Below are 27,478 nucleotides of genomic sequence, written 5' to 3' on the forward strand. Positions count from 1 at the left end.
CACTGATTGTTCTAACCAGAGATTCTTAAAGTGGTCATAAGTATATTTAAAAGGCAAATAAAAATCATGAAACAATCCATAAGTTTTACTAAATGAAAATATAAATCTACTTGTTATAGTAAAACTAAAAGCAAAACACAATCATTAATGGTCAGAGTATATAAAATGACCTGAGGAATCAAGAAAACAAAAGCATAACCAAAAAAGGAAAAAAAATCTATTCAAATTATGATTTAATGAGGACATATACATATAACAAAGTACAATATAGGACTAATAATCAAAATGAAAATCTGAGTAATAATGACCATCACTATCACATTTTAGCAAGTGAAGAGATGACTGGCTTTAACAACTATGTAATAAAATGATACACAAATTATCCTAATAAAATATAAAAGAGTCATTCTATGGTGGTTACAGGAGTATAAGTAAGTTGAACTTCCTAGAAAATGATTTTATAACAGCTATTTTCAAAATCAAAAATGTCACTACTATGATGACCTTTTGAGAAAACTATACTCATAAAGCCAAATATTTATGTGCCAGGATATTCCCAACACATTATTTATGACAGATAAATTAATCTAATTACATGGGCAGGGTTGAATAAATTGTAAAAAGACAACTGGTTTATTATGAAATCAGTGAAAGGCTGCTGCAGGACATTTGTAACAGAACTAAATGATCAGAGTAGAATATTAAGTGGAATTAGATAACTGTGCTACAAAGTGATTGTAGTTTTCATCAAACAGAACAAAAAATCTTCTTAGTACATCATTGTGTCTATAGATCAATTGAAGATATGTCAATTTGTTTTGGTAAAGTTTGCTATTTCTGCATATCAAGACCAGAGGTGATTTTGATTCTGCCATGAGCCTATAGTTGAAATCAGGATATTTAAAATCAGAATTCAGGGAAATCTTACTGTACCTCTATTCCTTTTGGATCTCAACCCTAGAGCATATGCCTGTAGGGAAAGGATCAACGTCTCAGATCCTGAAGTCCAAACAGAAAGAATAAAAGGTAGAGAAGTTAAATACTCAGATTTGGAAAGCTTTCATATTCCTTTGAAATTTAATTCAAATGGAAGACTTTTGACTTGATGCATTGTAGCACTGATGATCTGTAGGTAATATTTTCACAATTAAGAGTTGATTTTTGGTAGTTGGGGTTGGCTAGATGACAAGTAAGTGTCACAGATGAGGTCAACAAGTGGAGGTGACACCAATGATGACAAGAACATACTGAATGAACCTGCAGAACTCTGGCTTGCCTGATGTCTTTGTTTCAAATAAACTAAGTGACTGGACCAAATGCACTGTCAGTTCTGTCAGGAACAACACAACCACAGCAAGGGAGTGCTTTTATATTAAGTTGCAATATTTCATCTGCTAAATGAGAGCTCCTGGGACATAGGTAAAAATGTCATTGAGAAATTCGATGTATTTTCTTGGAGAGAATTGTTTCCATTCCCTCTCATATGTGGCTCACTAACCCATAGTTACTAGGGCCAAAGCTTGTAGGATTGCCTTTGAAGAGGTTGCCTCATAATGAGGTCATTTGAGGACTTGCTTGCTAACTTCCCTTGTAGGGATTTCTCAGCAACCTTTTCATGTGCTAAGTAGCAAAATAAAAATAAAAAACACATTTCCAGTATGCTAATTTCCACTGTGAGAGATGACCAAAGTGAAATTCAAATTCCATCTCTACTGCAAAGCAATTTTTGATAGTTATTAGGTGTTTTTTCTAGACACTTCCACACAAGTTAACTTGAATCCTAATTCTATTATGCACCTATTTCACCCTCCATTTCTTAAAAATTTTATTTATTTGAAAGACAGAGTTACAGAAGAAAGTAGAGACACACACAGAGAGAGGTCTTTCATCCTCTGGTTCACTCCTCAAATGGTCACAGTAGCTGGAACTGAGCCCATCAGAAGCCAGGATCCAGGAGCTTCTTCTGGGTCTCCCATGTGGTTTCAGGGATCCAAGAACTTGGGCCATCTTCCACTGCTTTCCCAGGCCATAGTAGAGAGCTGGGTCAGAAGTGGAGCAGCTGGGATTCAAACTGGCACCCATATGGGATGCTGGTGTTGATAGGCCAGGGCTTTAACCCACTGCAACACAGTGCTAGCTCCTCAACCTCCATTTTAACATAGAGGCTTATAGCTCGAGTATCACATTCAGACTGTGTAACTGGAAAATCAGCAAGAAACACCAAAAGATGGTAAGCATGAGGTTTTCTATAATGGTAAAATATAAAAAAATTATTTGCTTGAAGCAGCAAGCCAAGCAGGAAGCAATTCACTTACCCAAAGGGGAACATACAACTTCCTTGGTTCCTACCAGTGTCTTTTTAGAGATACACATTTTTCCAGGAGAATACTCATGGGGTTTGAGGATTCCACTGAACCTGAGAAAAATTTTGATATTCTTTTTAAAAAATTTTTGTTACATAGAAACCTTGTATTTAAGGTATACAAATTTCAGGCATTTCATAAATACAAATTTAGGAACATAGTGATAGGCATAGTCTTTGCCCATGCCAATGTTTTGCAGGATTTTCCCAGTGTTATCTAGTAATTTGATGGTATCAGGTTGTAGATTTAGGTTTTTGACCCATTTTGAGAAGGCTAAGGATATTTGTGTTAATTTTACATCCTGCCACTTTACCAAGCTCTTTTATGAGTTCCAATATATCTTAGCGGAGCCTTTTGGATCTCCTATATATAGAATCATGTCATCTTCAAGTAGGGATAGTTTGACTTCCTCCCCAATTTGTATCCCTTTTTCTTTTTCTTGCTGTGGCTAAAACTTCTAGGACTATACTGAGTAGCAATGGTTCTATATCTTAGTGGGAGTGCTTCCAGCTTTTCCCCATTCAATATGATGCTGGCCATGGGTTTGTCATAAATTTCTGTGATAGTTTTGAGGAATGTTCCTTCTATACACAATTTGCTTAAGCTTTTAATCCTGAAAGGATGTTACATTTTATCAAATGCTTTCTTTGTATCTATTGAAATATTTATATGGTTTTGTTCCTCGGTTTGTTAGTATGATGTGCCATATTGATTGATTTGTGAATGTTGAATAGTCCCTGCATACCAGGGGTAAATCCCACTTGGTCCAGATGAATGAGCTTTCTAATGTGTTGTTGACTTTGATTGGCTAGTATTTTGTTGAGGATTTTTGCATCTGGGAGTGGCTAGTGTTTTATTCCCTTTCTATTAGATGGCTTTGAAAATAACACTATCTTCTCTGTAAAGCCACTATGACAATGTAGGCGCATTTTTATCTGAGTGTTGGAATTTGTCTACATTCTGTGATTCTCGGGTGATATCCCTGAACTTTATTATTCTTTGTTTCTAAGAACAGTTCAAAGACAAAGTTTGTGTATTTTGTTGCTTTTGTATTTCTGCAGTTCCCTTTTGTCAGGTGATACATAAAACATAACCAATTTATTTGTGTTGAATAAATGTTAAATCCCATTCTGCAATATGTGTGTTTATGCTGAAACACATAATTGCTTTTAGCTATCTGGATTTCCATAAATATAATTAACCATCTTCAGTTACATTACTAAATACACATTTGATTGAGTGCAGTCAAATTATATGTATTCTAGGGTTTATACCTCACCATAAAAAACGTGAACAAAATGAAACACACATGTTTATTATTCATATCACTGATATAATGAAAGGATAATTTGCCCATGGACTAGTTTCCAAAACTAGGGTGAAGGTATTTTGTTTAATGATTTTTAATTTGAAGCATTTATTGCTAAATAATGTCACCTGTGATTCATGAGTGTCAACTATATAACTGATCTATTTTAGGCACATGGAGAAAAGAAAGTTTTATAAGATGATAGAATCATTACAGGCTTAAAAGTTCACTGAAACCTTTAATTATCTAAAGAACGAATTCTTTAGTCACTAAATTGTTTTGGTTATATATCAAACCTTACTTCTGTCCTTACTGATATCTTCAGTAATATCTGTATTCATCCTGTGAAGTAAATGTCAATTTAAAGCAATTATACACTATGCTTTTAGTAACTGAAAGAGATATTATCTGTGTTGTAGACATTTTTGAACTTCAAATAAATGTGAAAAAATACAAACTAGGAAAACTTGAAGAATTCCTTTTTCTCAATAAGTACATGTAATCCCAAGTTTAATATGGATCATATATGTGATATACATGTTCCCACAAATAAGAATTTACTATTTACAAAGGAAAATAAAGTTCACCATATTTTAATCTTTATGACTTTAAATATAAACAGTATATCTCATAAGGGGTATTAGACATAATTCAGAAATATGCTCTTTAACCTGTAAATTTATCTATTTTTCAATCATATGCACAACTTTTAATTTCTCCACTTTATATCTTAGCACTATTACAGTTTAGATGCCTGATTTTTGGTTCTGGAGAATTTCATCCTCTACATATATTTTCTTGCTCTCACAACTAATACACTGTAAAGTTTACACATAATATATTCTTGAAGAAAGTGCTGGTTTAAGACATAACATATATCTGATTAACACTGTTCTGAGCTCCTCTCTGCCATAGATGCAGATAACCATATTGCAAAGATGTGCGTTTTATAAATTATTAACCGTTTCTCAGTGTGCTTCACACACCTGGCTTCACTGAGGTGGTACATCCCTCCCTACGAGCTTCATAAAACACCAGCAGGCTAAAGTTGCACAGTAACCATTAATTCTCTTCAAAGAGAGGACAGCCTTAGCAATTACCCTGAAAAGGTCAGATATCAAATTTCTTTATGCTGACTTTGATGCCAAATTTAGTCATACTGCGGGCTTGGGTATTGGATGACTTTTGCTTTTGCTGTACTTTGTCATCAATATTTCCTGCTACTCTTGGTCGCTTGGCTCATGAGACAGTGATGAAGCATTGATATTTCTGCTAGCATCACGTTACTGTTAGCTTATTTATACTTATTTTTATTTAAGAGTTTAAATAAATATTTGAAATCAAACCAGAATGAATTTATACAAGACATCTGTCATTTTGTAAGTTTTTGTTAGTACTTACCCTTTGGTAGCTACAAAAATTAGCAGCATTATATGGGAATTTGATAGAAAAGATACAAATACAGGATTCTGTAGTGATATTCTAGTTTTATCATCAGTATTTCAAAAGCTTTATAGTTCCTTGTAAACATGTTTTTCACACTTAGGGACAGAAATAGAATGCTAAAGTATAATTGGTATGAAAAAATTTAGAAATATTTAAAATACAATAAGGTATTACATATTTTAAAATATATCTCCTATCATGTCAATATTTTATTTGGTTTTATTCATAAACTTTGTCATAAGGAATTCTAATTCTATATATTCTATTATTTAATATCATTTATATTCAGTGACAATATTATTATCTAAAAAATGACCTTTTCAGTAATGACAAAGGATTTTATTAGTTCCATGACAGCAAGTGGTGACGATGTCATTCTGACTTGGTAGATGACAATTTCATTAAATAATATAAGTTCTATTGTCCCTGTGTCATCTGATTAGGAAATATTTAATGAAAGTATTAATATTTACTCCTACTGAACCTCCACCTGCAATTTCATGGTGTGAGAGCACCAGGTTAATTGAGTTTTATCACAAAATCTCTGGGCCACTTTAAGAATAAGTGTAACCCACATTCCCTAAGGTCTGATCTATAAAAAGTAAGAAAATGGAGAAAGATGATTAATGTTTAACTAGATTCCGCTGACATCTTCAGCACAGATATTTATTACATGATTGAGTGACTGATTAGGGTTTTCTGTGAAAAGAAATTATGAGTCACTCTTCTTTCCAAACGCTATTCAGAAATACAGGTGGTCTTCCCTTGGGCAATCACTGAGATACATGGGTGTGGAGTTTTCTACACATCTGTAGGATCTGTCGGTGGTCAGATTTGTTTTTCTTAAAAATCGCATGTGAGAATACACCTATTTGGAAAGTAAAAGCATAACAATTTCCTGCCCATTATCCATCTCTTAATTCTTCAGGGTAAACTATGTATTTATACATCTTATTTTGGCATTTATATTTGCATTATGTGATCCAGCATCAAAATTGGAAGTGATAAGACCAGTATTTAATTATGCCCACCAGTTAAGTGTATAACTAAGATATAAATAATATAAATGTACATCATTTATAAATTCTTACTATCATCCAGGCACAGTTCCAATGGCTTTATGTGTATTAGCTTATTTAATGTCTACACCAATCTATGAGAGAGGGCCTGTTGTTACTCCTTTTCTAAAGGAAGAGAAGCTGAGCTTCTGTGAGGTAGAGTCCAGATATAAATTCATGCCATTTGCCTTTGGAATCCATGCTGCAGGATTACTGACAAAGCTATGCTCACTCAAAAATCTCAGTGAATAAATGAGTGGCCATGGTTTAGGGAAAATATATATGTACCAAAGCTGAGAGTAGGGAACTTTCCCAGAACTTGAGCCATGATATCAGTGCTGTAAAATAATAGATTTTTCTCAATTTTTTCCAATTTTTTAAAATGTGTTTAAGGTATACAAGTTTCATGTATTTGATATATACAAATTTAGGAACATAGTGATACTTCCTCCCTCCCTTCCCTCCCACCCACACTCCTCCTCTCTTTCCTATTCCTGTTCATCTTTTTTTTTTTTTACAAAGATCAATTTCCAGTTAGCTTTATACTCATAAGACTAAGTAAAGAGTTTAACAAGTAGTATGAAAGAAAAAACACTGTTCATTAACAGTTGAGACAAGTCCTGTTAAAAATTATCAAATCTCATTTGGGTCTTTCTTTTTTTTTTTTTTTCACGTCAAAATGTCAATTTCACTCCTATAGATTACCTTTTAGGTACTCTATTAGTTACCATAGATCAGAGAAAACAGGGTATTTGTCTTCTGGGAATATAGTTTGTTTTGAAGTTCCTCCCAAATTTATCTGCCAGTTTTCATCATTGAATGTATAGTAGTTCTCAGTTGTATACATTTTTAGACTTTTCTGAATGTTCCTCTACTAATATACTGCCAATTGGTAACACTCTGTTAATACTCCCAGGTTATAGAGTGCACAAAGGCAAAGGCCATTGTGATTTACTCAGAACAAAATCCTGAATTCCTGACACACTATAAGAATCAATGAAGAGTTATTGAAAAGAAATTCATAAATTCTGAATGAGGAAGAAGTGAATTAGGGAGAAAATGATGTTTGAAGTTGATGAAAGAAAACAAAGAATTATGTGCAGAAGGCATACTGTCCAAAACCTATGATCACGTCGCTTGGTATTTCTTTCACTGGCTTCTTTGAAATCCTTGACCCAGAATTTAGACCTACCCCACTCTCCTGTTTTAAGGTGACACCATTTGGAGTGATGAATCAGAGTTTCTGAATTCTGAATACAATTTATGAAAGGATCTAAACCAAAGGATGCCTTTGAGTGACAGAGGTCAGGAATTTTAGGAGTTGAAGCAAAACTACAAAAGGAAAATAAGGGTTTTTCTTTTTTTCTTTCTTAAAGTAGGAGTTAGAAAGAGCATAGGAAATATCAGCATATCAAAGACTTAGGGGTGGGCCCAGGTAAGTGAGAGTGAATTAGGGATGGAATTCATCCTGGGTAGGAAAGCTAGTATTCATTAGTGAGGTCATTTAGGGGAAAATTTAAATGGAGTAAAGATATTTCCTAGTGTACACTAACATTTAAAGGTTTAAGAGACAAAGAAGAACTAAGTAAAAAGATAAAAGAGTTGGTGAGTGAAATAGGAATAAAGGCAAGAAGCTGTATACTGGAAAAAATGTTTAAAGATAGAAAAAGTGATTGTGTAAGACACCATAGATGTATTACTAGCAAAAGAGAAACTACTCCTTAGATTTAACCATGGCATGGATGATTGACTTTATGTGAAACTTCTGTGGAATGGTAGAAGCAAGACTGTTGGGATAGATTTAAAGCAGAATGGCAAGAAAGGAATTATACATGTAGACAATAGATACTGCTGCTGAAAGTCTTGGTGCATGGTATGAAATAGGTGGAAATAATGATAAGGCCAAGATTCCTTTTAAAAGGAATTCAAGTTTTGTGTAATTACAGAAGCATTCTAAAATGTCAACATTGACAGAGAGATGAAAAGAATTTTCTAGACAGCTGTTTTTGAGCAACCAAGAACAGATAGAATGGCATTTGATGCACAAAAATGGAGAGACTGCCTATATTAAATTTATTTACCAGGGCCAGTGTAGTGGTATAATGGTAAAGCTGCTGCCTGCAATGCCTGCATCCCATATGTATTCTGGTTCTGGTCCCAGCTGCACCATTTCTGATCCAGCACCCTGTTAATGGCTTGAGAAAGCAGCAGAGGATGTTTCAAGTCTTTGGGCTCCTGATACCAAAGAAGCCTCTGGCTTAAGACCAGCCCAGCTCCAATAGTGCGGCCATTTTGGGAAGGAACCAGTAGATGGAAGAGTGCATGTTCTCTCTTTCTCTGTAAAGGCTTCAAATAAATAAATCTTTTAAAATTATTTACTTATTTATTTCAGAGGGAGAGAGAGAAAAAGAGAGGATGTTCCCAAATAGCAGAGGTTGGACATTGCACCAGGCTGAAGCTGGGAGTGAGAAAGACATTCAGATTGCCCATGTAGGTGACAAGGACTCAAATACTAAACCATCAGTGTTGTCTCCCTTTGTCTACCTTAGGAAGAGGCTGGAATTGGGAGTTAGCACGAGGAATTACACCCAGGTACTCCAATGTGAGACACAAGAGTCTTCACCAGTCTCTTAACTGCGAGGCTAAAGGCCCACCCAGAGAAGTTGGCCTTTAATAGATGTACAGACAATTCATTCATATGATTTGACTCGTGTAGGCAATAGTAAAGCAGGGGACATGGGAATATATATCAATGGTGGGAACATATGATCACTTTCTTTTTCTCAAGAAACAAGGAAGTACCATCAGCAGCAAAGTCGAGAAGGTGTAGACTTGAAGATATAGAGATAAGATATATATTGTTCATTTTTCAGGGTATAAGAGTGAATAGGTTATAGGAACACAATAGTATTATTCTGGAAGCTTACAGAGCCCGCTTGAGAATGTCATGAACTGAGGTGACATGAACGTGATTCTGTGTTCTGCAGATACAGAGGATGTCAATAGTGGGATTTAACTAGAAAGTGGGGGGTGGGGGAGCGTAGACTACAAAATCAGCTGGATGTTAAGGGCAGTGTGTTGAAGGTGCACTAAAGAAAAGTTACAGACCATGAACTCTCACCTGAAGAGGGAAACAATGGAGGAAATGAGAGGAAGACACAGAAGAGTGAAAGGGTATTTAGATCAGTAGGGTGTAGGTAATGAAAGAGTTGAGACCTTAGGTAGGAAGCGATGGAATGAGAAGATGGACAAAAATGTAAATGCTATTTAAAATTCAGTGTGGGAAGGACACACAATTAGTTTTCACCCTCAACAGAATCACATTTGTTACCAATCTCCTCTCTTAGAGCAGAGGGTTGGACAAAGCCCTACACATGAAACACAACTACTTGCTCATGTATTTTTTGCTAATCTGTCTCTTTTTCGGAGCCAAAGCTGCCCAGAATTGGGAATGAGGAGTGAGAAACTAAAGATGTCAAAGAAAGGGGTTGGGCTGCCGTGAGGTCATCAAATATGAGAAGTTTAAGATAATCCTGGTAGAAGAAAAGACCAGACTGAATGGATGGTTATAGGTGGACCATGAGACAGATGGAAGTCACAGTCCAAGGCCTGTGGCTGTACAGCAAATGGAGTGGAAATGGCAGGGTGGGGGTTCCAGACACTCGGCAGAGCTTGGAAAGTCCACATTTTGGCCCTGTCTCCACTTCACATCCTCTCCAAGAGCCAGCCATTGGAACAGGCAGGCGGCTTCAGGACTGCCAGGTGCCCTGTCTCTTCAGCGCCAGCCTCTGTGGCCTTGATCTCTGCAATGATCTTCCACACTGCCGACTGACCCATGAGCTGTAAAGACTCTCTTCCCTTTTTCTCAGTGACGTTCCCCCTTGTCTGCTTTCCCTCTTTCTTTCTAGGTTCCACTATTTGCTTTTTCTCTTAAATGCTGATAATCCCAATACTCAATTTTCAAGCCTCCATTTTTTATTTTACATACTGCCATGAAAACATGTCTATTATCCTAGCTCCATCTGTCTGTCTCAATCTATCCATTTATCACACACTCATCCCTCTCAAGAGCCTGCCTCTCCTTTTTGTTTTCAGAATCTTACAACCTGTCTGAATACCCCGGAGGCATCTCAGACCCCATCCCTATTCAAAACTACATTCATAAGCTTTCACCTTATGGTGAAAGAGGCCACACCTTCCTTTGTTCATTTTATCCATCTTCTTGTGGTGGAGACCATGTGCTGTTTCTCACTTTCCTTTCTCTGCTTCCAATTTAATCCTTTAATAATTTCATTGAAGTTTCAGAATGTTCTTAGAAAAATGGAATTAAAAGGTACTGTGAATTTTCCATGAACTTTTTGAAGCACCCTCGTACTATCACCTGTTTCTGAATAATCATCATCTGTATTTGGCTCTCGAATAGTCTTTCTTCCTTTTGTGTTGTTCAATATTGCAGTGCAGCCAGAGAGACTTTTTAAGATGTATTTATTTATTAGAAAGGCAGATTTACAGAGAGAGAGAGAGAGAGAGGGAGGGAGGGAGGGAGGGAGGGAGAGATCTTCCACCTGCTGATTCATTCCCAGATGACTGAAACAGTCAGGGCTGGGCCAGGCCAAAGCCAGGAACTTCAGCTGGGTCTCCACATGGGTGAAGGGGTCCAAGCACGTGGGCCATCTTTTGCTGCTTTTCCCAGGCCTTTGCCTTTAGCAGTGGTCTGGATAAGAGATGGAGCAGCTAGGACAAGAACCACAGCCCAGATGGGATGCAGGTCTTGCTGGTTGAGGATTTACCTGATGGGCCTTTACACAAAGCTGGCTTTAGCCAGAGTGATCATGCTAAAATGGTGATGGCTTTCCTGTTGGGGACATACTAGTTGAGCATTTCATTGTCGGTCCTGTGTTTATTCATCCAGTCTTACTTGTCCACTCACCCTTTCCCTCACACTCTGGACTCCTGACTATTATAATCCATTAAGCATGATATGAAGTCTTTTCTTTCCAGGTTTTCAGATATTCTCTGTCCTTTGTCTAGAATATCTTTCCTTCCCTATTCAGGTCTTCCCTGAGATAATTACTAATGGGCTTTCAGGATCCAGTTCAGATAGAAGTTTCCCTGGAAGGCATTTTCTGATGGCCCAAAACTTAAATTAGTGGATTTCCTATCTTGGCAGGGAGCCTATGGGCCCCTGAATTTACTTTTCTGTTACATTGGATTGAATTAAACTTGCATGCATATTTGTCTTTTATATCCACTAGCTTATAATGCCCTGGAGGCTGGAGAAATATCTTATGAACCTCTGTGTCCCTAGCATTTGGCAACAGCAAAATTGTCAGTATGTGTGTGTTGACTGTACAAATGAATAAATAGATTTCTAGAAACAGTTTTGAGTTCACATTAATAGGGAGTATGAACTACAACAGATGAAAGTGATTACATAATAAATGAAGCATTGGCTTAGAGCACAAGGCCAAATTAACATTTGGCTCATCTATGGACTGTCAATTCTGTACCACTGGACAAGTATCTGTTTTGTTGAGATATAAGATATATGATTTACATATATGTGTGTTATTTACATATATATAATTTACATATATTTATATATGTATATATTTATACCCATGATGATGATTCTGGACTTTAAAAAAAAAACTCATTATAGTCCTTCTAGTTTTACAGTAATTAGTTTTATCTGGCTTTAAGAACTCTAAAGCACATTCCCATCCTGTATTTTAATTTTTAATACTAATGTGGGATAATCCTTTTTTCCTTTTTTATATATGAGCAGGACAGGTGGCTAAAATACAAAGTGACAAAGAGCACTGAGAAATAAATATGCTCAGAAACTCCTGCTCCAAACCACCTTAAAGGAAAACTCATTCTGTTTTCATTACTTTACACCTCTAGGTAGCAAAACTTGCATGTAATTCTGGATTGTAAAAGAGATTTTATATCTCCCCATAATCTGTTCTCACATCGTTTTCCCAGGAGAAGACAGCTATTTTCAGTTAAAATTGATCCACCTTTACCAGACTTGTGGTTGAACAGCAGAGACTAAAGGATGTGAATCTCTTCACAACTCCTGATGGGCTTGGACTACACATATCATGCTCATTTTAAGTGTGGAAAACATCTAAAAATACACTTTTTGAGTTTCAGAGAATTCATATTTACAACTTTCACAGAACAGAAAATGTTAATTTGATGCTTATCGCCTAAAGTGTTATTTTCAAATCTCAGAATTGCTTCTTGAATTCCAGAATATATTTATAAGCCAATATAATGGTTCTAAATAATTTTAATTGTGATAAATATTACTATGATAATGTTTTCTTTAAGTTACCAACCACTAAGTTTAAACTTCATACATTTTGAACAAAAATGCCTTTCTTTTTTTCTTTTAATTTGTAGTTTTCTAACAGTTTCCATGTGACTTGTAGAATCAATTCAGAGTACATAATGATGATTTTCTTAAAAGTATTACCAAGGTTTGTCAATTGTCCAGTTCAATTAATATTTGCCAAAAACATTCCATTCTTAATTTTTCTAGAGAATTCATCATATTTGTATTTTTAACAATGTAATCAGTGTGCTGAACTTATTCTCTACTTTGGATGTAAAGAAGAGTTAGTAGAGAGGCCGGCGCTGTGGCTCATTTGGTTAATCCTCTGCCTGTGGCACCTGCATCCCATATGGGCGCTGGTTCTAGTCCTGGTAGCTCCTCTTCGAGTCCAGCTCTCTGCTATGGCCTAGGAGGGCAGTGGAGGATGGCCCAAGTGCTTGGGCCCCTGCACCCGCATGGGAGACCAGGAGGAAGCACCTGAGGCCTGGCTTCAGATTGGTGTAGCTCCAGTCAGAGCAGCCATTTGGGGGTGAACCAATGGAAGGAAGACCTTTCTCCCTGTCTCACTCTCTCACTGTCTAACTCTGTCAAATAAAAAATAAATAAATTAATAAAAGAGGAGTTAGTAGAATCTATTCCATTCCCTGTTTGATCTTGTCTAGCCAATCACCTTGAGAATGAAAATAAAATGGGAACATTTCTCAATAACCAAAAGAAGTAGGAATTGTATGACTATTCCCACTTAAAAATATTAAGCTATATAAATTATGTAACACCTACAAAATAAGTTCTAACTAAGATTTTTATGTTCTTTTAACAAATTTGACTGCTTTTTAAGAATATGAAAAAAATTACACATCCTGGTGAACATATTTGTGGCACATTAGACGCATATCTTCTGCATGATAAAGTTTAAGTGATGGGTATGAATCTAAAATTTTAGACTGTGAACATGTTGTCTTTCACCCCTCTTCTGAAATAATAGATGCCACTGATCTAATATATATGAAAGAATATTGAAATATTAAGAAAAAAATTTAAAATGCCCCAATATTTTTTACAAAAACAGTATAAGCCTAAGTCTTTTGGGTTCCTTTCACTTTCTTTCCCTTTCACTGCCCTGCTTTCTCTTTCTTTTTCTTTCATACATATATATTGTCATTATTTATTTCTTACAGTAGACCAACAGTATAACAAACAGAATTTTCAGAAAACACTAAAAACCTAAAAGTATTACCATACTTTCCCCTATCTCACTGCATTTTGAATTTGACTATAGCACCAGAGAAGTTTCCATTAATGTCTTCAGAAAAAACTTTTCATAGAAACAACATAAAGCAGTGTCCTAAAGAATTCACTTTTTATTATTTTTTTTTCTTTTACAGAATATTCAAAAGCTCTTCCTGGTCTTCCCACTTCATACGCTGCATTGCTAAGAATTAAAAAGAGTTCTTCCTCATCTCTCTTGGGTTCGAGGACCAGATCCCGATTCAGCAGCGCTTCATTAGGAACACTGAGTGTTTCCTCACCCAGCTGGCGAGGGGTAGCTCAACATTATTATTCTCCAATCAATCTTTATCATTCCTCGGATGCCTTCAAACAGGATGGTAAGTGTCAAAGAAAAATTGCTCCAGATGAAGTTAAACAAAGAACAGTTTATTCAAGACTATTGCAGTGGGGAGAGACATGGAACTCAGCTTCTGTGTAACAGAAGGCCGCAGAGTTTTTAAGGGGTGATATGGAAAATTTGAGGATGTTGGAGGAAAAAATGCACAGTATGATTAGGCCATCCATGTTTATTAATAGTGCATATTGAAGTTTGGCTTCTATCCCACAGAACCCTATATTCGCTGAAAACTTATTTTCAATTGGAGAGCTCCCAGGTCCCTCAGATAGGTATCCCTAGGTTGATGAAATGGAAAGAGGTTGGGATGTGATGTACATCTCAGAGGGGCACAGAATTAATTTGCAATTGTAAGTTTCTAAGTGCTGTAAATTAAACGCTGTAAGAAATGAAGACTATAGTCAGGGTGATCTACTGTCTAGAGCTTATCAAGGGGAAGGGAATATTAAGACTCTGGTCATAAGTTTGTTTTCTGTTTAATTATACTCAATACCACTCCTGGCATAGAATTAAGATTAAATGTATTCAGATACTGAAAGTACAAATATAAATTTTCTTGAAGGGCAACTTGACAATGAATATTAATAGCTTTCAAACATCATATCTTTCAATCTAGTGGCTTTATTTTTAGGCATGTGTTTTGTAAAAGAAATAAATAGAGCACACAAACGTATATGTGTGTGTGTGTGTGTATATACATGTCATTATTTATTACTGGAAAATAAATAATCTAAAAGTCCAACACTAAGATTTACTTAAATTAAGAACACCTGTGCATCCATTAGTGTAAGGTTTGAACACTAATGTTCTCTGTCTTTTTGGGATATACCAGAAATACAAGGTAAAGTTAGTTACAGAAACCTATAGCACCTGATTACTTGCCAGGTTCTAAAGTAATCTCTTTTTCTGTAGCTTATCTAACTGCAACTCCTCAACAAATATATGAAGTGGATATTGTCACTGCCTTTTACAGATATTTCAATTTAGGGGCAGATACGCATCTTTTGCGAGGTCATACTTGGAATTAGTAATCTGTGCAGTTTTCATTTGCCTATCTACTTATTTTAAAAGCAGTACACTCTGGGCTACATTTCAGTTATGATTGTTGAATGATTAAACATTCAAAATGACATTTTGCAAGGACCGAACTACTTGGAAAGTGTCTAGAAATGTCAAATTAGGTTGTGGTGCCAGGCACAGAGAAACTCATTCTTCATGATTATTCCAGTTGTTACATAAAGCCACATCTCATAGTGATGGCATTTAAACTTTAAGAAGAGTGGTTGTGCCCTAACAATGTCTGATTTTTAAAACTATTTGTAATTAGTAGTTTACAAATTCCCTTTGCATTAAATAGAATGTTGCAGTCAATCCAACAGATGCATTGCAATTTGTTCTCTTTAGGCATTACATGCATGCATTCCTAGGACACAATCCCAGTAGAAGGTACCTAGTGTTCAGAACTATGAACCACTCTTACAGTTGGAGTAATTTGCTAACAACTAGTCTTTTGCTCTTTCATTCTCTTATAGTTCACAATGAAAAAGAAAATATAGAAAGTATGAATTAAAACACATAACTATGAAGAATACAGTAAATATTGGGACACAAGAGGAAACCAGACATGAGACTAATTTAAAGCTTCTTTGTAGTTGCCAAATATACCTGTTTGGGACTGTTCCATTTTGAGTAATTGGCAGTCAAAGAAAAAGTCTAGTCAGTTACATACTTCACGGTGTTTCCAACAATAACCTTAAATAGTTAACTATTAGAAATACAACTATTCCAGAGAGTAACATCAGATAAATTTGAAGGGTCTTGATTAAGAGTTTATTATTTGGTAGAATGACCTGACATTAGCTCTGGAGCATAAATAATAATGAGTTTATTCTATTTCAGTAAGAGCAGATGAAACCCAAACAGCAACAGCAAAATGAGAAGTACTTCTCTCAAATTGTGCTGCTCGATCTTTATATGTAAATCACTTGGGAGTCTTGTTAAACTATAGATCCCCATACGAACATGAGGTGTTATGAGGCCAGATAATCTTACACACAAAAAAAAGCTTCCAATGACACTGATGCTGTCAGACTGCGGATTAAACTTCGAGTAACAGGGCTCTAGGCTGTGAATCAATTTAATATAATTCAAATCCTCTGCTGATCTAGTTTAATCCATAGTTTAGAGCATCAGGAAGAAAGGATCATCTGAGTATTTTCCAAATAATCTTCTATAACTATTGTTTTCTCATCCGAGTGCTTGATGGATCTTGGCTAGATGTAACTTCAAGTTCATTCTCCCTGACAAGAGCCTGACATATGGCTTTTGTCAGGTAATTCCCGTTGCCTTAATACAGAGTAAAGCTGAGGGTGACATGCTCTTGTGAAAAATGAGAAAACTAACTGAGCCCGAATAGAAAGTCATCCCATTCCTGCCTAAGCCAAGAAGAACTCCAAATGGAGCTGAAATTTTTCTGAGATGTGAAAACATGGTTTGCAGGGCAATTTAGGAAGCAATTCCACTTCTGGATATACTACCTAGAAAAACTCTTCCACACATTTATAAGGAAATAGAAAGTGTGTTTACTGCAATATGTAACGGTATAAATTGGAAACAACTCAGATGTCCAACTGGTGGGGAATGGATACATAAATTATATTTACTTATTCAATGGAAATTAAAACTGCTAAAGTGATTAGACTAAATGTAAAATGAAATGTACCTCAAAATATGGTAAGTGAACAAGGAAAGTTAACACATTATAAATAATATGATATCATTCATGCAATATATTGTTTATGGATACATGTATGTAATAGCATTTTAAGACATGAATTTGAAATTGTAAGTTGACTATAATGTTTATATATGAAGACAAAGGATAGAAACAGGAAATGATACTAGGAGAGGGAAGTTAAATGGCTTTAATTAGTGATATTTTACTTCTTAAAAAAAAAACTTAAGCAAATATGATGACATCAGAGGTAGATAGACTATAAAATGACTTACAATGATCCCTGCTGCCCAGCAGTTAAGGTGTAATCCCTTCTTAATGGGCAAAATCTATTAAATTACCTCTGGAGAAGAGATTATGGCAAAAGTAAAGGGTTAAGACACCCTACTTAGGGTTACAATGGCTTCTGACCTCTGCCTTGGTTGCCTTCTCTTGCCCACTGGCTGGATCATGCTGGTGCAAGTCAGTTTGCTCTGAGGGCCTCCCTATTGAGAGGCCCCCAGGAAATGGTCCTTGCCCAACTTCCCATGAGTAACTGAGGCATGCAGTTTAACCACCCTCAAGCGCTGGATCTTACTGATGATCCTGAGAGTTCATATGTAGATCCTAAGGTCTAGAACCCTGGGCCCTGACTGTTCTCCCGCCTTGTGAAAAACAACAGTGAGTGTCTGGTGCCCTGATCACCAGATATGTGAGATACTAAACGCACAGCTTGTTCAATCTGTGAGTAGCCTCTCAACTTTGCTTACCATACTCATGTATTTTCTAAAGAAGATTCATCTTTGGAGTTTCATATGTTTCATTTGTTTTAGTTTTCTATGCAATCTTATGATCATCTCAGTAGGTTGGTATTCTTTTCTAAGCAGCAAGTCCCTATCATCACACAAGATTTATTTATCTGAATCTTGATTATGTTCCTTTTTGTTTTCTTTTCTGTACAAGGCCACTTGTTAGTTCTATATGTTACATTAACAGAGGCTGTTAAGAAAACTTGAAACAAAAAGGCAAATGCTATAAGTAGGAGAGAATTCTCACTAGTTTTAGTTTAGATTTAATTTATTACACTTTTTTCATTTTATTATACCTTAGAAAATAAGCATTTAAAATATAAGAAAAATGGCCAGCACCGCTGCTCCTAATCCTCCGTCTGCGGCGCCGGCACCCCGGGTTCTAGTCCCAGTCAAGGCGCCGGATTCTGTCCCGGTTGCTCCTCTTCCAGTCCAGCTCTCTGCTGTGCCCCTGGAAGGCAGTGGAGGATGGCCCAAGTGCTTGGGCCCTGCACCGCATGGGAGACCAGGAGAAAGCACCTGGCTCCTGGCTTGGGATCAGTGCAATGCGCCGGCCATAGCAGCCATTGGAGGGTGAGCCAATGGCAAAAAGGAAGACCTTTCTCTCTGTCTCTCTCTCTCACTATCCACTCTGTCTGTCAAAAATTTAAAAAAATATAAGAAAAATTTTATGAGAATCTGTCAATCTCCTGAATATGTTGCTCAAATCATATCCACCACCTCTTTCCTAACAAGATACTAAACTAATCCACATTCTTAATTATTTCCTAATCTGAAATTCTATATTCTATAAGTATAGGTATTAATCCTATACTTATGTAAATGACGCTGTGTATATTAATTATAACCCATCTTAATCTTCATTACCTCCCTGAGACTCATCTTTCTTGCAGTTCTAAGTTCATTTCCTGAAAATCATACATAGCATTGTATGACTGTCGCATCATTTACCAGCTTTCTTTGATAGCTGTATATTTTAGTTATAATTTTCTGCTGTTACAGTGTTATATGAATATTCTTTTGCACACCTCACTGGCAGTTGTGCTATGTGTGTTTTAGAAGTGTAATTTTTGTAATAAAGGATATATACAAGTGTGATTTTTTTCAGATATTGTTAAATAGCTTTCTGAAGTGATTGACACTTCTACCAATAATGTATAAATGCTCATATTTCTCCATGTTGTCATCAACATGTAATTTTTTTGTCAATCTCTTAAGTATAGTATGTCTTTTTATTGTGGTTTTCTTTTACATTTCCTTTATTAGTGAGATTGAAGCTTTATTATGTGAATGGCATACATTCTATTTTCCTCACATGTATATTTCTTACTCATATTTGTCTATTTTTCTATTAACACATTTGTCTTTTTATTCATCTGCAGAAAAATTACAAATCAAGTTGTCAGTACTTTGTTAAATGCATTACAAATATGATCTCTCAGTACTTAGTTTTTCTTTTTACTTTCTCAGTAGTGTCTTTTGATGATCAAAAGCTTTTTATTTTAACTTTAATGGAATCAGAAGTAGCAATACTTTCCCTTGTAGTCTATGCCTTTTTGTGTTTTAATTAGAAGGCTTTCTTAACTTGAATCATCATTTCCTTCTAACACTGAATTTTGATTTTCATGCTTATATGTTAAAATTACATAAAATTAATTTTGCATATGTCATAAAAGAAAGATCTGATTGTATTCCATTTATTTTTCTAATTTTGGAGTACAATTTCTTAACTAATAGAAACATTCTCCATTGACTTAAAAAAACAACTTTCTTGTATACTTACAAATATTTCAAAAACTTGATTTACTTTTTGCCATAAATATTTTTAGTTCTTTTGCTATTTATTCCTATGTCTCATAAAAGAAAGGTAAAAATAAAGATTAGGTAAACAGCTTATTTATTAAGATAAAATAGTAACATAGAAAACAGAGTCAATATATGGCCTTTGACTGTTGGCTGCTATATCTAGAGCCTCATGACTGTATTCAGTTGTCTGTTATTTCTGTTCATTCTTGCTCATGTAGCCTTGTCTTTTGTTATTTTGTCTATTGTTATTTTGTCTATTGTTATTTTGTAGATACTGTGTTATTTTGGTAGATACTGTGTTAGGAAAAAAATCACTTGAAAAATATGTAAAAATTACTTGTAAATATAAGTTTTGTGTTTAAAAGGAAAATGGAAAAAAGTTTGGATAAAACTAGTCAATATCTGCCACACTCTTTTTAGGATAGTATTTTTTTTCTTCTTTCTTTTGTTAAATAGATAGATCACATTTTCTATGTTGCTCTCCGATTTTTTTTTTTTTTGGCTGTTTGTTTTCTTTTGAATTTTAGCAATTAGCGTGAACTTAGTCTACTCTTTTAGTTCTTATCTTTAATGTACTTATTTAAGAAATTTATCATGTGGAAAATTTTTCAATAATTTTAATTTCTCACATGTGATATGTGTGTTTATTGTTTTCTCATGTGTTATTTTTGCTTTATAAACAAAAATGACTGAAAGGGATATTTAATTATATTTTTATAATATATAATATCAGCAATATCATTTCTCCAGTTCTAATCCTTTTCTCTTTTGACTTTATTTCTTACTGAAGCTTATTCTTTAGAATGAATATATCACTATGGAAAACTATCTTAGTCTTTATGTTTCAAATATTTTTTCTTCTTCACTCTTGATTCATAGATACTTTAATGGAGTTTTAAGTTTCTAGATTGGTAATGGTTTTTCTTTAATGCTTCCTATATATGCTGACCTTTCTTGTGGCAAGTGAGAAATGTGTTATCAATAAGAGAGTCATTCTTCTGTAAATAGACTGCATTGCAGGCAATGCTTTTGTAATTCGTGATATTTTGTACTTCTACTTTGAAGTCTCTAAGTGAATATATCTATTCAATTGCCCACTATTTGCAAAACAATTACAAAAGGAAGATAGTATCTATTTTCAGAAGTGCAAAATTCTCTATTTCCTATAAAAATTGTTTCTATACATATTACTTTTTTTTTGTTTTGGGAGGGTATGTAGGTGTGTCTAATACACACCACACACACACCACATGCACAAACACACACATATAAATATATATATATACACATATAATTTTATCCTTCGTATCCTTTAAGTACCTTTTAGTCTCTACATTTTATTACAATAGGTGCATTTTAATGGCTGTTTTATTTTTAACATTTTTGCTCAGTTCTTTTTTATATTCATCTCTTTATTTTTATCTCTTTTGTGTTTTAAAATCTCTTATTAATTTTAAGGAAATCTACTGCTTCAATTTCTGTCTTTGAGTACCCTAAACGTATTTGTAACAAGTCTTGGTTTGGGCAAGAATTTAAAATGAATTTTTAACTTAAATTTTATTAGATATTGAGTCAAATTATTCACTTTAATATCTTTTTCAACATGAGTAGTCTTTATCTATGTTCAAATTTTGGGTGCTTTGCAGGTACATATGAATATGGAAACATTTAAATTTATTTCCCTCCTTCTTTGATTTCTTCTTGTATTTAACCCATTTGTGGTCACTGACACCTGGTCCTCGGTACCTCTTGATGAGAAACAGTTCTTTTGTTATCATTTTGAGGTACCACAGCACCATTGATGATAATGAATTCTATTCTTTGAGCCTAGAAACAATTGATTTGTTTACAACCAGTAAGCTGTTTCTGCCTACTTTCATCTTCCCTAGCTGAGATGGTTTAATGACCTATTGACTCATGTGCTCACAATATTTGAAAGAGAAAAACATACATATATAAAAAATTTCCCATACAGTGTTATAGTAATTATCTTTTCAGTAGTATGTTAAGGATTCTATATGAGTGTAGAAGAATAATGGCATCTAATTCACCCTGAATTGTATAATTAGGAGAAGCAACACTGAAGAAGTGATACTGTGTCTAAAATGTACTGGATGTGTGGAAGTACCTTCCATATTATGGAAACTGGTTCAATGGCATAAGAAGAAGAAACAACATGTTTTCTTGTGTTTTAAGAACCATATATAATATATTCTTGTAGCTAAACACAAATGATTGCAATGAAATTATAGATAGGCATACTTCGTGTTAAGGAGTCTGAAATTGTATCTAAGTTAGCCATAAGCCTCCATTAACCAGTGGAATCCTTCTACTAGCAGTTGCCTGATCTAGTTCTGAACACCCAGACTTAAAATAATCATAAAATCACTGAAAGGCATAATTGACTTGAAGAAAGAAGTAGCAAGAGGATAGGAAGATGACAATAACATATCTCCCTTCTACACTGTTGGGGCCTCTGCACGAGGCTTATTTGGTCCAAGCAGCCAGTATCTGTATTGGTTCTCTGTACGTTTTATGATGGCTATTTCTTGTAATTATATATCACTGATAGACTGAAATGTCTTGCCAGGTTTACGTCATATTATATGAGTAAACTAGACAGACCCATTCACTAGATGTAATCAGTGGGAAGATTAGGACCTGGTATTAGATAGTCTTTAAAAAATTTTTTATACAATGCAAATTTCATATATTTTATATATCCATGTTTAGGAACATAGACATAGCTGCCCACCCCACCTTCCTTCCTGCCTGCTCCCACTCTCCCTCCTCCTTCCTTCTTCCTTTCTTTTAATTTTTGCAATGACAAACTTTCCATTTATTTTATAATCATAAGATTAACTCCCACTAAGTAAAGAATTTAACAAAATGTAAGAAGAAAAAGCAACACTGTTCCTCAACAGTATAGACAAGGGCTGTGAACAATAGTAAAATCTCATTAGGCACAGAAGTGGTTGATTAAAAGAAGGTTTATGTCTGAAAGCAGGTTTATAATCCATGGAATATTGATAATGCTGGGTCATGACCATGGAAACAATTAAAAACACAATGATCCAACACCAAGGAAAAACAACCCTAGAGAGCCTGGCTATAGGAGTCTCAAATTAGGTGATAATTTACTGTATTGGCAGAAAGGAAGTTAGTATCTGGGAAACCCATGGATAAGTGGCAGAAATTTCAAAGGGAGTTGTAGACAGTTACTAACTTGATCCTAGGACAGGACAGGGGAAACTGTTTCCATCACAAAATAACACATTCCAGAGTCCATTTGGAGAAAGACAGATAGGCCTGTAGAGTCCTAATGCATGGTAGAGCTTGATCTTCCTGTTCAGAATCTCTCCTGGAAGACTCCTGCCACAGCAGCCTAACTGTAGGCATCCATGGCGCTCTCTACGGCTCTTGCCCAGGGCTGCTTAGAAATTACGACCTTTTCTTCAGAAGTGTGAGAGTCCTATTGTTTGTCTCAGTGATTCAAAGCTGCCACTTTAATTTAGAGACTGGAGACCAAGAAAGCTAAATGACCTATAATTATAAAGCACCGGACTCTTAAATGTCATGCCAGACACTCTCACATTCTCATGAGTGAAAATTCTCTATAATTATCCGAGAAAAGAATTTAACTGGCATTACATTACATGCACAGGATTTTTAAATGTAATGGATATGTCAATGCAAAAGCTGTGCAAATTACAAGATTAAACTTCATTTTGTTCCGAGATTTACCAAAACTTGTTGGTCATTTGGAAAATCACATTACCTAACACTGATGACACTCATGATGAAGTCACAAGCACACACACCTGGCTAAATGTGCATTTGTAGCAGCTACATTCATAAGAATTTTATAAACAAAACTAAATCTTGGCTTACTTCTTCGTGTCTTCTATTATAATTTTTACAGAGAATTTATTAAATAAAATGGTTTATGATAAATTATTTCCCTTTTATATGGTCTTTTAATTAATTAAAAACATTCACGTGCAGGTATGTTAGAATAATCATTAATTTAATTGCCATAAATGGAGAGTATACAATTTTTGTTATGAAAAGAATTTGAGAAATGGATGTGCAGCAATTTTTCCCCAGGTACATATTCTTTTTCTAGACTTGCAAGGACTAGGAAGGATTGGCATTGTTACTAAGGGTTTGGGATGAAAAAAGGGAAGGTTAGCCAAGACCACAGCCTGTCTCAACAATTTAGATGATCCTAGGGAATGTCTTGTTTTCCTGATGTAAACAAAGCTGTCCAGAGCAGGAGTTGCCCTTCACATATCTCTACCTTCCGATGGACATGGGGATATGATGAAGAAGTGTTCAAACTCAAAGATTAATTAGAAGGACAATTTTAAAAATTGGAACATTATAACTGGTAAAGCTATATCTAAGGTTGACTGAATAAATAGCATCACAGACCCCTGAACTGGGGACGTAGTTCAGCTAAGTAGTAACTAGAGAGAGTGAATTAAGAGAATTAATGAAGGCAGGAACCTGTAATCTAGTGATAATCCATACTTCAATGAATACTGCTTCCATATAAAAAGATGTTTGATCATTTGAAAGTAATTTTATCATGTAGCATTAGTCTGTATTAAAAATCCTGGATGCTATAATAAACTTTCTTTTTATAGGAAAAAGACTTACTTATTTACTTATTTGAAAGTCAAAGTTACAGAAGGAAAGAGGGAAAGACAGGGAGAGAGATCATCCATCTGCTGGTTCACTGCCCAGATGTCCAAAACAGCCCAGGCTAGACAAAGTTGAAGCCAGGAGCTTCATCTGAGTCTTCTGTGAGAGTGGTGGAGGCTCAAGCACTTCTGCTTTTTCTAGGTATTAGCAGGTAGCTGGATCTGAAGTGGGGAGCCAGTATTTGAACAAGTGCCTACCCAGGATGCCTGCATCACAGGTGGCAGTTTTACCTGCTATTCCCCAAAAGCTGTTCTTTAACACAATAACATGTTTCTTAATCACATTACATTTTTCTCGGTTTTACAATGAGTTGTCTTTCATGTGAAGTGTTGAGACCCAGGTTCAGTAAATTTATTATTTCGTTTTATCTATTAAGGTTTTCTTGGCATCTTCCCCTTTCTTCAGCCAATTCATAAATGAAGACAAGGAGAGTGGAACATCATGCATGACATTTTGTAGCTAGTTCTGGATTCAATATACATTATTTCAGTTCAGAACCAAGTTGTTTCATTCCAGGCCAACCTTTAGAGGGGCCAAGGAAGTGTTCCAGTGTGCCCAAGAAGAGAAAATGGGATTAATGAGCATTTTTCCTATCCCTATCACACAAGAGTAATGAAAACCTATATAACTTTGCACTCTGAAAACATGAAAGTTTCACTGTAGCTTGTCACGTTGATAACAAATTTAAGTAGACTTTTATGATAACACTTCATTTATTGGTCATTTTTGGCTAAAATTGTTGGAGGCTAATTGTATTGATTCCAGAGAAACAGTTGTGTATTAATAGATTTGAAAGTTTAAGAATTACTGTGGGAATTCCTTGTTCTTCATACTATTCTATCACTGGAACATAAGATATTCTTAGTAGAGTTTGCACATTGCAATATCAATGTCCATTTCAGTACATTAAAGTTATTGTTGCTGGGCAAGTCAACTTAATTATCAAAAATGTTTGAGTAAAATATATTTATTATGGACTAGAATGGGGTGAGAATATGTCTTCATTTAAGGCATAGCTTTATTTTTATTTTAAGAAAAAAAATTAATGTAATCCCAATAATAAAAATAATTTGTAATGACCTCATGGATTACTAGAAGTGATCTAGCTAAGCCTGGAAACTCTTGTATGGAAAAGATGATTAAAACAGATGGAAGATGATCCTTACAAGTTTATGGTCTTTTGACAGGATTACAATGAAACTTAAACATTTACATTTTCTCAAGTATCATTCTTTGTAGATGACACTTTTATGATCCATTATTTTTCCTGTAAAGTACACAGATTTCATAACACTAGGTTTCTTAAATACATTTCCTTCCAAGTCACGTAGGAAGTGTATAAGTGGTTGATGAGCATCTCCCACAGATTCTGTGGCTCTGGTATCTGGGAGTGGCTGAGCTGAGTAACTGTGTCTCATTCTTCCAATCAAGCTTTTGATTTCATCGTTATTTTCATTTGACAACTGGAGCGAGGGAAAAGTCCAGCTGAAAAGCTCTTTCCTGTGGTTTTTAGGCTTTGGATCCTTGCTGCTTTTGATCAGGGTAGACATTTCAGTTCATCATCTCTTGAGCCTTTCCACAGCTGGAACAAGAGTCCTCAGGACATGACAGCTGTCTTCCTTTTGAGGGAGGGACCCAAGAGAGAAACTCTACTTTCTCTTACCTTGTTTTGACAATTTTCAGAACACAATACTTGGAATGCAAGAAATTGAGACTTATTTATCTAGTTATCTATGTGGACATGCTTTGTGGATATTGGGATATTAATATAGTGGTTACAGCATAAGAAAAAAGGAAAAGGAGAGGACAAAAGGAAGGGTGAGAAAGAAGCAATAAGGCAGGTTGAGGAGGAAGAGGAAAGAATGTAAAGGAGCAGAGGAGGGGAAAGAGAAAGAGAACAAAGATAAGCAGACGAGAAGGCAAAGAAAAAGTGAAGAAATATTTGTACCCATAGCCAGGACAGTAGTCAAGTTCTAGAATGTATCCTCTCCGGATCTGTATCCCAGGTGTGCCATTACAGATTCAGTTTTTGGTTTTGAGCCTCAGTATTTTTCATCTCTAAAATGGAGGAATAATTTTTGCCAGTGGTTTTTTTATCACATAATATTGTGCATGAAAATACTGAGCATGATGTCTGATATTTAGTAATTATGGCATAAATAAGTGTTAGTTATTAGACATAAGCTATTATTTAGTTCTTTTGATATAAAGGCATTTATAATTATTAATATTAATTGTCATTTATAATGTAATGCAAGGGGAATTGTCTACAATTAATAAATTAATAGCAGACTATTGAAGTTTTTGACTCATGACTATAAAATGATAGCAGTAGAATTTAAACTTATGTGTGTCTGATTGTAAATTCAAGAGTTTTTTTGTTATAGAAAGATATAAAATGTATTTATCACATGTTAATTTTATACATAAATTTAAATGATCATATTTTATGTCTCAAGCCAGGAATAATTATTTTTTTCACTACTGGAGTGTGCAATTCTGTTTGATAAGGTTTTATATGTTCTAAATATTTATAAATTTATTATGCAACAACAAATACAAAATTTTAAAAACTATTTCCTCTAATTATTTATCAAATAATTTGTTTTCCTTTATCTTGTTAAGTGAAAGTGAAATAATTTGGTTTACAGAACCACATTTTGGTTATTTTGATGTTATAGTTTCTTGTAGCATAAAACATTTCAGCTAGTTTAGCAGAGCTCAGAAAATATTGTCAGTGTATGCCTACTCTGAGTGTTCAAATTTTATTTGGTAAATGTTTAGAATACTATGACCACTTTTGTTTTTCTTTGCTTGAGTTAAGGGACTTTGAATACACTTGCAGAAACCAAGTCAATTTACTCTGAACCCATTCTTCTAATTATGGGGTCTACATATGTTCCAGTAATATGTGTTTCTGGGGCATTCACCCTGATACTTCTTTCTTGATATTCTTTTGTGGTTATTCTGTGGGGATGTAAACCTCTATTTAACACAAATACTGGAAATAGGTCTTCCTGAAATACAAATCTGCAGTTAGGAAAATCAGTGGTTTGCAGGTCATTTTGATCCTAGGGAACATTCAACAGTGCTCAAGACTATTTTGATTCTTACACATTAGAGAAGGGTGATACTAGAATCTAATGAGCAGGGTCCAGGGCTGCTGTTAAAACATCTTGCAACAGATGTTATATGAACAGCCCCTCACAGCAAAGAACACCAGTCTCAAAAAGTCACTTGTGTAGAGGTTGAGAGACCTTGATTTAAGGCCATTATGTAGTGACATTCATGATTAATAAA

General features: G+C 35.0%; 1 protein-coding gene across 1 annotated transcript in view; it reads left to right on the forward strand.

Moving 5' to 3' along the window:
• Window positions 1-27,478, forward strand: part of CNTN5 (contactin 5) — a 549,774-nt gene that overhangs the window by 13,533 nt on the left and 508,763 nt on the right. Inside the window, exons 2-3 of the mRNA XM_062197592.1 lie at window positions 10,272-10,355; window positions 13,905-14,126. Coding sequence (XP_062053576.1) covers window positions 10,272-10,355; window positions 13,905-14,126 — 306 coding nt within the window. The remainder of the gene's footprint in view (window positions 1-10,271; window positions 10,356-13,904; window positions 14,127-27,478) is intronic.

This window comes from Lepus europaeus, chromosome 7 (assembly GCF_033115175.1).
Source record: "Lepus europaeus isolate LE1 chromosome 7, mLepTim1.pri, whole genome shotgun sequence".
Taxonomy (NCBI): domain Eukaryota; kingdom Metazoa; phylum Chordata; class Mammalia; order Lagomorpha; family Leporidae; genus Lepus; species Lepus europaeus.